At 34.5% G+C, this 14040-nt stretch overlaps 3 protein-coding genes across 3 annotated transcripts; 2 read left to right on the forward strand and 1 right to left on the reverse strand.

The window, feature by feature from the left end:
- The first annotated feature begins 2489 nt into the window (after positions 1–2489).
- LOC124841739 (putative cyclic nucleotide-gated ion channel 16) lies at positions 2490–5974 on the forward strand. Its single transcript, XM_047318066.2, has 6 exons — positions 2490–3035; positions 3198–3410; positions 3567–3880; positions 4512–4623; positions 4752–4988; positions 5110–5974. The coding sequence occupies exons 1-6, from the start codon at positions 2592–2594 to the stop codon at positions 5878–5880; spliced, it is 2091 nt and encodes a 696-aa protein (XP_047174022.1). The 5' UTR covers positions 2490–2591; the 3' UTR covers positions 5881–5974.
- A 1234-nt stretch (positions 5975–7208) lies between these two features.
- Positions 7209–9731, forward strand: LOC124841740 (protein DELETION OF SUV3 SUPPRESSOR 1(I)-like). The gene is made up of 2 exons (XM_047318067.2): positions 7209–7376; positions 9310–9731. Exons 1-2 carry the CDS (start codon positions 7286–7288, stop codon positions 9438–9440), a joined length of 222 nt encoding a protein of 73 aa, XP_047174023.1. The 5' UTR covers positions 7209–7285; the 3' UTR covers positions 9441–9731.
- A 2390-nt stretch (positions 9732–12121) lies between these two features.
- LOC124841729 (RING-H2 finger protein ATL47-like) lies at positions 12122–12577 on the reverse strand. Its single transcript, XM_047318057.2, has one exon. It carries the CDS (start codon positions 12575–12577, stop codon positions 12122–12124), a length of 456 nt encoding a protein of 151 aa, XP_047174013.2.
- Positions 12578–14040: the final 1463 nt, after the last annotated feature.

Below are 14040 nucleotides of genomic sequence, written 5' to 3' on the forward strand. Positions count from 1 at the left end.
CGCCCTTCCGCTTGGCAGGAACGGGCCCCAGGTCACGACCGTTGAAACTCTGGCGCTTCGGCCAGATTCCGGTATCGAATACGCTTATAACGAGATCCGAGCCGAAATAAGTCTCGTGCAGCAACCTGACGCGCCTCAATGAATATTCTTATGGTGGTTCTCATCATCAACAATCCAACAACAAAATCAATATCCATTCTTATCATTTCTCAGTCACTGCAACACTGAAACTGACATCTTTACCTTCTACCTTAATGCCCTTCAGCTCCCAGGTATCATTTTTCGTTCATCTTTGGTTCCAACTTTTCAATCGATTCACGTTAAAGAGGGTATCTTTTTTTAAAATTAGCATTAGTTGGAGAAAATTAAAACAAAGAAGGATAATAGGTATGGTAGGAGATTTGGAACCAACGTGAGTGAATTAAAATACAGATTAGAAGGAAAAAGTTAATTGTTTTTGTTGAGAATGTCTTGAAGAAGAACAGTTCTGTGGGCTTTTATTTGAATGTTAAATGAGGTTGCTGGGTTTGTTTAGGATAAAGAATTTATGGGCAGATCAGTTTGATCTGAATGTTAAATGGTTCTTCCAGTGCTTCTGACAATGCTTTTAGTGGCTCTTTTTCCATTGAAAATGGTTTCTGCTCTTGGGAAAGATAATTTTTCTTCATTTACCCACATAAATATTAAATTATTACATTTTACCAAATTTCATGTCTCACCTGCCACGTTTCAACTCTTACCATGTCACGTCTTAAAAAATAAACACATCAACCTTTCACTTGTACACAAACTTAGCCCCGTTAAGTAAATTTAACGGCAGTGACTCAATTGATTCAAGTTAACACTTTTAAGGATTCAATTGAGGATTTTAATAAGAAGGGTATCAAAATGGGAAAACCCCACATAAACAGGAACAACTAAAGAGTTTAAACCATTTTTTTACTATTCCCAACTGAGGATGAGTGTAATCAACCTTAGAAATAAAATTTGTGAGAATTAGTATATAATTGTATTGACGTGACAAATTAAAAAAATTTATTTCCAAATTCATTCTCATTTACCTCCAAATTCACTCAAATAAACGACAAAAAAAATTATCTTTAAATCCTCTCAAATCCCCTCAAATCCACTCAAAAGAACAAGGCCTAAAGAGATGGAAGGAGAGAAAATATTTTGTAAAACATAAGACCTACATCTTCGTTGTTACCACCTAAATTGCAACAGGATAGCAAATAAAAAATAAATAAGTTTAAATTTTAAATTTGAAAGTTGTCATCATAATTTGTTTTAAAAAATTATAAAAAATCATAAAATAAAACATTGACAAAAATGAAATTTTGGATCTCGAGATTAATTATGCATAGAAAAGTATTAATACTCTAAAATAAATCCGTCCAAAAATGATAAATGTACAAAATGGTTGTGGTTTTTTAAAATAAAAGATTGAGCCCGTTTAATCTTTTTATTCTGATTCAAAATAAAAAATCAAAATTAGAAGTAGTTCTAAGTTGAAAAACTATTTGAAAAATTATTTACCTTGCCATTAGGTATTACATTCACATTGAAAAATAGAAAATACAAAATAGCGTAGTTCTTATTTAAAAAAAAAATAGTTGGAATATTGATTTAATTTCTGTAAGTTTTCTTTTTATATTTTTTATATTTTTGAAAAAAAGTGACATGCGCCGGGGCCGTCATCCGCTTCGCCTCGCTGTCAGTCACATGAAACGGAGCATTCCATCCCCCAAGTTCGCGAAACACCGCCGTCAACACCATTGCCTGCCGTCACACCTTCTTCCTCCACGCACAGGCGGCCGCTGCCAACGCCAGACTAAACCTTCACCAGAGACGCCGATGACACCTGGAACTCTCGCCGTCGTTGCCGCCAATCTCCTTTGATCACGGGAGACGCTCCAACGCCGGAAACTCCGTCACGGTTCCTCTTCCTCCGGTTCCACCAGGGAGCGTGAACCATCGGTGAGACCACCCTATCGCAGTCAATCGCTGCCTGCAATCGGAGGTACGTCAGAGACCCCGCTGCTTCACCGGGAATGGAGCGTCACCGCTCCAACTGCTCTAGGGTTTGAATGAGCGTTGGCGGCACTGTTTCACTGCACATCATCTCCACCCCTTTCTACTCTATTCAAACCTTTTCTTCTTTCTCATACATTTTTGTTTTTTATTGTTGTTTGTGATTATTAGGGAAGAGGAAGAAGATGAAACACTACTAATTGGAAACTGGTTTACAATTCAATTAAACTCTAGAATAGAAACCAGTACCTTTTGTTTGCTAAAATAACTGTAGTCCTTTACAAAGTAACATGAAAATGAAACATTTTATTTTGACGTGATTTAAAAAAATAAAAAACATAAAGATCAAGCATATGCACATTACGTTGCTATATTTATCGCGTTTCTTCCTTATTTAACGAACCAGTTTCCCTCCGTCACTTTTTTTGGAATCTCTCTCTCTCTCTTTCTATCTTAGTTGGTGATTTCGTAACAAAGTTACGTTTATGGTCTGCAATATCCGAGGTTGGTTGGTTGGTTGGTAGTTGCATGGTAACAAAAGAAGAGAGGAAAGAGCAACGATGAAAAGCGATTTCTATCGACTCGCAGTTTCATCGCACTTCAGCAGTTTCCCCAAATCCTTCTCTCTGAGAAAGAAAGTGCCATGGTGGTACCAAATCCTAAACCCTCGATCCAAGTTCGTGGCCAGATGGAACCGCACCTTCCTCTACGTCTGCATCGCCGCGCTCTTCCTCGACCCTCTCTACTTCTATTTTCCCATCACGGGGGACAAGGCCTGCATGCAGACCGACCTCGTCCTCGGAGTCTTCGTCACCTTCTCCCGCACCGTCGCCGATCTCTTCTTCCTCTTCCACGTCGTCCTCAAGTTCCGCACCGCCTACGTCGCTCCCAACTCTCGCGTTTATGGCCGCAAAGAACTCGTCACAGATCCTCGTGACATCGCCTCACGCTACCTCAAATCTGATTTCATTATCGATCTCCTCGCAACCCTTCCTCTTCCTCAGGTAATTCCTTTCTTTTCCTTTCTCATATGCCTTCGACTATTGAAGCTAAGAAGGACACAAAATGGATGGAAATTAAAATTTGTATGTGATTTAATTTCATTGTTTTCAAATTTTGAAAGGGGTATTTGATATAGTTTGTTTCTTGGACCTAATTAATTACAGATAGTGGTATGGTTCGTGATTCCAGCGGTGAAAAATTCTACAGTGGCTCATGTAAATCATACTTTATCTTTGATTGTGCTCATTCAATTCATTCCTAGATTGTTTCAAATTTTTCCTCTTCAACGGAGAATCTTGAAGACCAGTGGACTTATTGCCAAAACTGCCTTGGCAGGAGCCTTATACAATCTTGGTTCCTACATGCTCGCTAGCCATGTAACTATTCATACCCACTACTTCCATTTTTCATACATTCTGCTACATTTTTTGTTGTCAAATTTCATTGAAAAATGCAAAAGGAAATGAACAAAGTAATAAATAGATAAAACTTAATACTTTTGTTTATATTTTGAAATGTTGACGTCAGTGCAGGTTTTAGGAGCCACGTGGTATGTAGCTTCTATTCAGAGACAATACGAATGTTGGATAATAACATGCAAACAAGAGATGAACAAAACGCATTCTCCATCTTGTACTCCTTCGTTTTTGGACTGTGCTACTCTTGACCACCGAGAAAGGCAAGCTTGGTTCAAACGCACCAGAGTTCTCAGTAATTGCGATGCCCTCAATAACAAAAATGAGTTTCAGTTTGGACTTTTCGCTGATGCTTTCACCGATCACGTTTCCTCATCAAGATTCGTCCAAAAATACTTCTACTGCCTCTGGTGGGGTTTAAAGAATCTAAGGTACTTTCAGGTTTTTTTTTCTACATTTATTAGCAAATCTAATTGTCTTATTATCAAAGTAGGCAAAAAATTTAAAATTACATTTTTAGGCCAGTCATGCAGCCCTCAACAACTTCAAATGAAGAAGTTGTACATTAGTTCTGAATTATTTAAAAAGGTAAAGTCATACGTCCCACACATTTTAGCATATGTCCCACACATTTTAGCATATGTAATTGATTATAATAAACTATACTCAATTACATAATGCTGAAATCATTAGAGTGTCTGCGAGTTTAATGTAATCAATTACTTATTGTAATCGAGACTAGTGCATGTAATTCGAATTAGAAAACATTACAAGACGTTGTAATTGATTAGTAATCAATTATCCATGGACAAATGGATATATTAAGATATAAAATTCATCAGATGATAAAATGTCTAAAGTATATTTATATTGACCGAATTATTTTCTCACATATATTAGTTATTTCGATAATAAGGCAATTAGATTTGCCTATAAATGTTAAAAAAACGGTACTTTCGTCTTCCATTTAGTTTACTCTTTCCATATTTGATGTTAGATATAATTTTGGTTTGAGATTGAAGACATCATTTCGTCGTTGTGAACCCCTGTTCTCATGTGCAGTTCATACGGACAAAATCTTCAGACTAGCACTTACAGTGGTGAAACATTGTTTTCAAGTTTCATATGCATCGCAGGTCTAATCCTGTTCGCGCATCTCATTGGTAACATGCAGGTAAAAAATATTACAAACCCTATTGAAACTCAATATATTTTATTATTTTCAATCATTTTAGTCTGTAATAAAAAATGGTTGAAAGTCATACTAACAATTTGGGTTGATTTTTCACTTTTTGAAAAAAGAATTATCTGCAATCTACAACTGCTAGAATTGAAGAGTGGAGACTTAGACAAAAAGATACAGAAGAGTGGATGAATCATCGGCAGCTACCACCAGAACTGCAACAAAGGGTTCGACGGTTTGTTCAATATAAATGGCTGGCCACCAGAGGAGTAGACGAAGAAGCCATTTTGCGTGCTTTGCCCTTGGATCTTCGCCGCCAGATTCAGAGGCACCTCTGTCTCGACATTGTTCGTCGGGTAAGTATCTTCTTGTCACTTCAAAACAACGTGTGTGTGTGTGTATGCATGTGAATGAAACATTGCTGTTTCAAATGGATTTTTTCGTGAAATATATTTGTGGTGGTGTTGATTGATTCAGGTTCCATTTTTCGGGCAAATGGATGACCAGCTTCTGGACGCAATATGCGAGAGGCTGGTGTCGTCACTGAACACGAAGGACTCGTATATCGTGCGAGAAGGCGATCCAGTGAGGGAGATGCTCTTCATCATCAGAGGGCAGGTGGAGAGCTCCACCACCGACGGTGGCAGAACAGGGTTCTATAACTCCATCACCCTCCGCCCGGGGGACTTCTGCGGCGAGGAGTTGCTCACGTGGGCCCTCATGTCCTCCTCCAACCTCAACCTCCCTTCCTCCACGCGCACCGTGAAGTCCATCTCGGAAGTAGAGGCTTTCGCGCTCCGCGCTGAGGACCTAAAATTCGTGTCGAACCAGTTCAAGCGGCTCCACAGCAAGAAGCTGCAGCACGCCTTCCGCTACTATTCGCATCAGTGGAGGGCATGGGGGGCCCACTTCATCCAGGCGGCGTGGCGGCGGCACCGCAAGAGGAAGCTGGCGATGGAGCTGCTGGGGAAGGAGAGCCTGTACTACACGAATGTGGTGGAGATAGTAGAGGAGGATGATGATGATTGTGATGCAGGTGATGCTGGAGGTGGTGCGGGTGAGAGTTCGAGTGGTCCCAGCGTGGGTTTTCAGAATCTTGGGGCTACCGTTTTGGCTTCTAAATTCGCTGCGAACACCAGAAAGGGAAAGATTAAGACGGTGAAAATTAATCTTCCTGATTCTGATAGTTTGAAGATGCCCAAGATGTTCAAGCCTACGGAACCCGATTTCTCCACTTTCCATGATTAACTCAGTATATGTATACATAATTATGAGTCATAGATTCATTCCTTTTCCTTTGTATATATCTAGTCCAACACAATTAATCATCCTCATCCTATAGTTTGATGATGCCAATACGAAACCCATTTCTTGACGTTCCATGATTAACTGAGTATCCATATATATGGAGAGAATTATTTTGACACCAACTTTTGTAAATTCGAACACCGTGATTCATAATAAAATATGAATCTGAAAACTATGTTCTTAGGAGGTGGGACGAGTCTGAAAGGTTGCCAAAGTATTATCCTGTATACGACTCAAAGATTGAAGCCTTTTCTGAAAATGTTGTTTTACTTGCACCACCACTAAACAACTCACTTTTAATGATATTTTAATTATTAAAAATATAATTTTTGTATTTGCAGAGAAAGTGAGAGATTAAAAGGATGTTTTAATTATTAAAAAAATAATTTTCGTATTTGTAGACAAAGTATGTGTGGCAATCCTGTTCAAGCCCGATACAATTTTGTCCTAACAAAAATCTTGTGCCGAGCTGGCTCGTGGGATCTTGTTCGGAGTGGTTTGATACACATTGTAGGGAAAGTTTTTAAATGATATGGTTTCGGAGCCAAGGAGACCTGAATTTTTGTGAATCTTTTCATTGTTTATAAATGTTAGAATGATTATGTTAATGTCTTGTGTTATTAATCACAATATGGTTTGAACTATCTCGTTTCGGTTTATGTTGCAATTTTTCCGTAAAAGTGGGTAGAGTTAGTCTAATAATAATAATATAGTCTAATAATAATAATAACAATAAAGTTTAATAATATATTTATTAGAGTTCGGTCATAACTCGCGAGTCAATCCGGTCACCACGGGTTTGAGCCGGGTTGAGTTTGAAAAAATTGTATTTTTGTACGTGGATCAGATTTTAACTCAACTCATTTAAATTCGACTCATGCGGGTTGAATCCGTGATGGACCGGGTTAGCTAATAATATCTAAACATGGGTGACAGAGAGGATGAAGACGAAAAAGAAACAAATTAGATAAACGAGTAAGACGAATTAGGATTGATGATTCTTTCTGATTTTTTATTTTTTATTTTTTATTTTAATTTAAAAATAAATTTATTAAAATACTCATATATTTAAAAGGTATGTTTTTTTATATGAATGAAAATTTGTTTATCAACTAAAACTTAATACACGTTAAAATGTAGATGAAAAAACGTTTATATAAATTAATAAACCCATTATTTATATATATATATATATATATATATATATATATATATATATATATATATATATATATATATATATATATATATATATATATTTTAGATGTAGTTATTAGCGACTGCTCTTTCTTCATCAAATATACGCACTTAGGGTTTCGAAATAACTGCGGATTCAGGTTTATCAATGGCAACAGAACCAAAAGCTGCCACCGACGATGTCAAGATCGATCTCTTCGAAGACGATGATGAATTCGAAGAGTTTGAAATCGACGAAGGTAAATATCAGTAATCTCATCCTTTCTTTCGATTCCCGACTAAGTTCTCCTTGCCTCTGTTTCAATTTCCATTTTTTTGTTTATTCGTCCCAATATTTGTAACACGTTTTGAACTTTCACATCGATCTCAATTTGTTTTTCCAGTTCCTTGGCCTCTTACAAACCGAGTTTTTTTATTGGAAAAGTTGTTATTATCCGATTTTGGCTTTAATTGTTGTTTCCTTTTTCTTCTCTATTTATCTGCTGATATGTTCTTTTTGACTGTTAAAATTCTTTCAAACAATATGTTTTTGTGTAAGATTGGAGACAGTCAACGGATAATACAAACTATATGTTTATAAATGCCGAATTACTGAACTCCACATCTAGGTGGTTTTATTTATAGATGTTTAATGTATTGGTTATTTGTTTCTGATCCTTAGACACTTGAATTGAGATCATAAACATAGTGGACCTAATACCTGTTTTATGCAGTAGTTAATAGTATTTCGTACTGTGTTGATCTTTACTGTATTGCCGATGGGAGTAATCCTTTATAAGAGTAAATTGCATTGTTCGATTCATTGAAGAAACATATATTTCTAGTGAAGCTTTTGTGTTGCCATATCCTTGGTATTCCACACGATTCTGGCTTATTTCTTTGAATCCAGGGGAATATACCGATTCACAAAATCTGTCTCCTTTTTTTATGTATTTGTTACGTGGGGTTTTACTGTCTTTCAGTTAGAAAACAACGAAAAGTAGACCCAAAGATCCTTCATCCTAACCTTGCCTTTCTCAGGTCTAACTAGACATAATACACAGACAATCAAAGAGAATGCACTTATTTAAGTGTCATAAATCTAGAAATTCACATGAGGTAGGATTAGCCCATCTTCATTTGATGGAGCTCTGAGGAATAACTAATTGAAGGATTATAATGCACGTCAAGTACATGCCTGAAATTAATGACCATTTTGGTTTCCTTGAGCCTAGCAGAACTATAAGTATTCCAAGGTAGTCTAAATTGTAAGATACATCTTAAGTAGTTGGAGTTTGTTAAGAGTCCATGTAGAAAACCTCAACAAAAACTCTGTTATGTAGGATAGTGAAATCTGTTGCTTCATTTTTTTTTGTCCATTCGAACCCATCATAATCTCTTCACCCAACAAACTACATTTCATCTTACCAGCAATTAGAGCTGCCATCCTGACACCGTGTCCACAAAGCCGTTGCATTTCTGCCGCAAAGCAACATTACCTTCATTAAACCCACATCTTAAACCTACATGGCTTACCTTCCGACAACAAAGCTCCCTCTTTGTCTTTTCCCATTCTCTGGTAGTAGTATTTGATTTGCTTTTCTTGCCATTTCTTCTCTAGGTATTCAGGCAGTTTTTCTAGTATATAGCAAATATGAGTTTATTCAAGTAGCCACTGCGTATTCGGCTGAATCTTTCTATCATTTAAAGATTTATCTGCAATACTTCACACAAAAAAACACTTAAAATTAGTTGATATTTATTCATTCTTGTCTATAGGCTATTAAACCTTTGCACTAAAAATTCCTTTCCATGTCGGAAATAATAGTGCTCAGATTTGTATTAACAGAAGAAATGGGTGAGAGAGAAAGATGGACTCGATGAAAGGACTTTATGTTTACAGCAGATTTTAGGGGCTCTACCCTAGAAGCCACCCAATTTATGTTCTGTTTTCTTTATAAAATGTATAGAATATGGACTATGACTCATGGTATTAGAGTCTACGTTCCAAACATTGTTCGTCAATGTGGTTGGTTCTGTTTCTCGTTTGTAATAAACATTTGGTTCATTATTGTTGATGGTATTTGAAAGTTCTTTGGGTATAGAGAATGCTAATTCAACACTTGTTTAGGGTTTGGGTGTCATTCTAATGTTTCTTCTTTATGTTGCACTTTTTTGTTTTACAACTTTCAGAGTGGGATGACAAAGAGGAAGGGAAAGAAGTGGCTCAACAGTGGGAGGATGATTGGGATGACGATGATGTTAGTGATGATTTTTCTCTTCAGTTAAGAAGGGAGTTGGAGAGTAATACTGATAAGAATTAAACCACGTGAGACTTGGGTGCTTGATCACTTGGAAGGAGATCTATGCTTTGTTAGGAAGGAGATGTAAGAACATACGGACATAATTTTCTGTTCTTTCCTGAATATCTGCTTAGAAGTTATTGAGTGTTTGTACATTAATCAAATTCTGCATTATTAGGTGGAGTATGGCTTTAAAAGTTGACTTAAAACCTTGAATTTTTCGTTCTTATTTTCATTATGGGGTTGGGTAGGCGTGCTTTTTTATGTGAACCATTCTTGCTAATGGTGCAGTTAGTTGCACATTTTCTTGTAGCTCCCGTGTTCCAAGTAGGAACTAATCAATGTAAAGCCTGAAAACATACACTAATCGAGGAAGCACTTTTCAGATAACTTAATTACATACTTATCCGTTTTAGTTAAAAGAAAAATATAAAGAAAGGTACAATTCAGTTCAATAAGCTTAAATAAGTTTTGCTTAAACGCTCCCCGAGTTTGACATTTGTTCATTAGACAAAAATTGATGTGTTTAATTGTTATAGTTTTCATATTTTTAATCTGAACAAAACCATAAAGAACTTGTATTTTTGTGATTTTAGATTTTAGTTTTTCTAAGAAGTTACTAAATGATAACTTGTAACTCACCTACTGATGATTATTATTTAAATTATTTTAGGCTAATTTGACAAGGACGTGTAAAAGGAGATAAGGAAATTAAAATCGAGTTTAAGAAGAAAGTGTTTGATAACATTTTCAGGGCTGAATCAATGTAAATTACTACTTAAAAGTCTTTTTGATACTGACATACTACTAGAATGCTTGAGTGTTGAATATTTAAATGAGTTAACTACGTTTTTTTTTTAAATTATAATATGATTTTTATTTTTATCTATGTCTCAAACTATAATCTTATTAAGTTTTCTTACTTAAGAAATGCATGAATGTAGTCTTTAATGGTAATTGTTTTTTGGCATAAAACCCAATGAATCACATAAATGTTGACATGATGATAACTTGTGAATTTGTCATTTGTTACGTGAAAATAATTAATTTTGTTGGATGAAAATGACTGCTTAACATGAAATTTGTGATAAAGACGGACATCAAATTAACATTATAGTTCAAGTATAAAAACATAATTAACATTTTTTAAATTATTATTAAAACATAATAACATAGTAACTACATTAATATTCCACTAATATGAGGTTTAATAAACCAATACAATCTTCAAGGTTCATCAGGTTGAATCACCTAATAATCCAAGTTGACTGAATTCAATTTAATTAAATTAAATTTCATTTATGATTATGGTAAAATATGATCCAATATGCACCAACACACTTTTATATGGATTTAGTTTATGATGATTTCAGACCAAATTCAAAATTTATATTTGAGTTATGAACAAATTGTGATTTTTCTTCATATCTTAATTTAAATAAATTTATTATGACAACTTATTAATTTTGTTGAAGCTTTGGATTAGCTTTTGTAATTATATTATTTTTATTTATATTAGATTGAATTTAACATAAAACTCAAACAATTCTAAATCACCTTTAAGGAATATTTTTCTTATAAACTTTTGAGCAATGTTTGCATCCATTGACGCGAAAAGCAGCTATAGATTGCAGGAGATCCACATGATTTGTTTATTAATGATTGACATGGCTTTCCTGTGTTGTAAGTTGAATAAAAAACAGATCTAAATAAAAAATATTATAAATTACTTCCACCTTTAAAAAATTAGTAAAATACACATTTAAAACGTTTTACTAAATGTAATACTAGTCGTTTCTTTAGGGAAATTATTAGCAGTTGAAATTATAAAATGAGTTCGAGATACTCATACTTTAAAAAATACCGTGGTATCAAACTAAATTTTCGAGGCATTTTCCAACTTATCACCTATTAACATATTTCTTATAAATTATACATATTGCTTAATACGACTAAGATAGAATGTGATGATTTATCTATCAATAAGCATAGTGGAAACGATAAATCATAGGTATTGTAGATTTTCACTTAACAGTTGTTAATGGTCGTTGCTAAGAGCATTTTATGTCTATATACAATTGACGAAGTCAAAGACAAGTCACATGATGATGATTTATTCCTTGACTAGTAGAATATTGACAGCATAACAAAAAGTCTTAGCAATAGGAAATTGCAATTATCGACGGAATATCTTCAAACACCATTATCTATTATAATATCTATGCTTACTTAATTAAGACAAAGATAAGATAATGATTTATCTACCACATTACAAGATCAAGAATCGCCAAAAATCTGAACATAACAGTGTACATTCAAGTACCACAACCACATCACAGTTACTGCCCAATCCAAAATACAATGAAACAACCAGTAACAACAGGCAAAGCAACTTGTGTTGATAAGATAGCCCGAAAAAGACAAAAGAAACATTCACTATTTCGTTGGAGTTCATGTTCTCTGGTCTCAAAATCTGTCTGGAAGGATAAACATTTCATATAAACCAACCGAATAAAAAAAAGGGATAGTTCATGATTCAGCAATGAAATTACTCTGTTAATCTAACAATCAGAGCTAAAAATATGAAACACTGAAAATATGTGTCTCTGTGTGTGCGAGAACATTATTCAGATGAAATTTTGGGCACAAATTCACCTAACCAGACACACCAGACACAAAATAGGAGGCACTTTTGAACAGGTCTATGATGTTACAATTTCTACATTCTCAGAAGCATAACTTTGCTGTTCTGTTACTGAAAGAACACATGTTCTGCAAATGGGACAGATGGGTGTGTGGAGAATCCATGAGTCTATACAGTGCAGATGGAAGGTGTGATTGCAATTGGGCAACAACCTGCACAAATCACCAACCTTGAAACTCTCCAAGCAAACAGCACAATCGACAGGACTGCTGCACTCTCTTCTCTCTGCTGATACTGCTGCTGCCTCCTCGTACATAAAGCAAGGAAGGTTTTTGAGGTCGCTAATGTTGTCTTCACCCAACATTCTTTTCATTCCACTCATGTTCTGCCCCTGTTGAGTATCTTCTTCACCAGTATTGTTTCCTCTGAAGACTCTCCCCACTATGCAGACATGGATAACCACCAAAATCGCTATACCCACAAACAATATGATCAAAGAAATCACAATCTCCATCACTGTGATCTTGCCCAGTTTACCTTTCCCTTCGAACTTGGAAGGTCTGATTCTGATGAAATATGTTTACTCCTTAGAGACAACAAATTGAAACTGGGTTCAAACAACCACCGATTGTAGCAACGGTGAACCACTGGTTGCTTTCATCACAGCTCATATTAGATATATATTAAAAAATATACAGTTCAAGATTTATCATATAAAATACATACAGAGATATAGATAGAGAGATAGACACTAAAGAAGTAAGGATATTAATTAGAAGACTTGGAATTATTACTATCAATAGAAAAAATAGCAATAATAAAACTGAAAAGTTTTTGCTTTTGGTTGTTGAGTGGTAAGAACCTGAATCAAGTGGCGTCTATAATGTGAAGACCCAATTCAAAGAGTACTCAAGCTCACCAGAATTCAATTGATAAAAGTTATTTAAGTCTAAATTTTAGATTATTTGAGAAAGTTACAATCAATGGAAATTCATAAATTTATTATTTTTAATATTTAATTCAATCACTATAAACGTAGAAAATTCATTTTTTTTACATTACCTATTCAAAAACAAGTTTTTTTTCTGCAGGAAAATCATTAAAAAAAATCTTAAATAGATATGTATTATTATTAGTATGTAATATAAACGAATTATTTAGTGGTTGAGAATTTGAGTTTTGGGAAACTAAACTTAGAAATTATTATTATTGATGTTATACAATCGATGAAAGTTTAGTTTTCAAGAAGCTTAATTTTCAACAATAAGCATTATCGCTAGACGTGTAAACCCACTCAAAATTAAATCCTTGCAAAGTGGAATAATAGCGCAATCACTAGGAAGTTGGTGAGGCTTTCTGATTTTGTTTTCAAAATTTAATGAAAAAGAATTTTGATTAGTCTTTCAACACCTAAGACTCTATTTCATGTTGCAAATTCAACTTTTTAAAAATCCAATTCTCAACATGAATAATGAAAAAGTTTATTCAGATAAATAATTCTTTACAAGTTCATTTGTACTTTAACATAGACTACTAAGGAAAAAAGGGCAAAAAGATATTTGTAACAACAGTTGATGAACACTAAAAACAAGTTTGTGAAAGTAGCCAAGGATGGTGACAAATAGGCACTCTGAAAGTAGCATTATATCCCTCATAACTGTGTCAACGTCACGAGATTAGCAAGGACCATTCACAGATTTTATATCAAATAATATCTGACACGTAGTTCAACAACATAATATATCATATTAATGATGCACAAAAAACGTTCATAGTCATATTTAACTTACCACCTACTCTATTTTCTCCACTATATTTCATTGACATATTATTGTATTTGGATGAAACAATTTAAAAGAATAATTTATTTATTTTAAAATTTTAAAATATTTTGAAGTAAAAATGTTTGGAATTTAAAACATAAGATACTTGTTTCACGATTTTGAAGCATATCATATTATAACATTCATCTTAATG

The sequence above is a fragment of the Vigna umbellata genome, chromosome 2 (genome assembly GCF_029865625.1).
Source record: "Vigna umbellata cultivar VRB3 chromosome 2, Vumbellata_1.0, whole genome shotgun sequence".
Lineage (NCBI taxonomy): Eukaryota > Viridiplantae > Streptophyta > Magnoliopsida > Fabales > Fabaceae > Vigna > Vigna umbellata.

Coding starts and splice junctions, on each gene's coding strand:
- LOC124841739 (XM_047318066.2), top strand. CDS start 2,592: ATGAAAAGCGATTTCTATCGACTCGCAGTTTCATCGCACTTCAGCAGT. Junction 3,036..3,197: donor CAACCCTTCCTCTTCCTCAG/GTAATTCCTTTC, acceptor AATTAATTACAG/ATAGTGGTATGGTTCGTGAT. Junction 4,624..4,751: donor ATCTCATTGGTAACATGCAG/GTAAAAAATATT, acceptor TTTTGAAAAAAG/AATTATCTGCAATCTACAAC.
- LOC124841740 (XM_047318067.2), top strand. CDS start 7,286: ATGGCAACAGAACCAAAAGCTGCCACCGACGATGTCAAGATCGATCTC. Junction 7,377..9,309: donor AGAGTTTGAAATCGACGAAG/GTAAATATCAGT, acceptor TACAACTTTCAG/AGTGGGATGACAAAGAGGAA.
- LOC124841729 (XM_047318057.2), bottom strand. CDS start 12,577: ATGGAGATTGTGATTTCTTTGATCATATTGTTTGTGGGTATAGCGATT.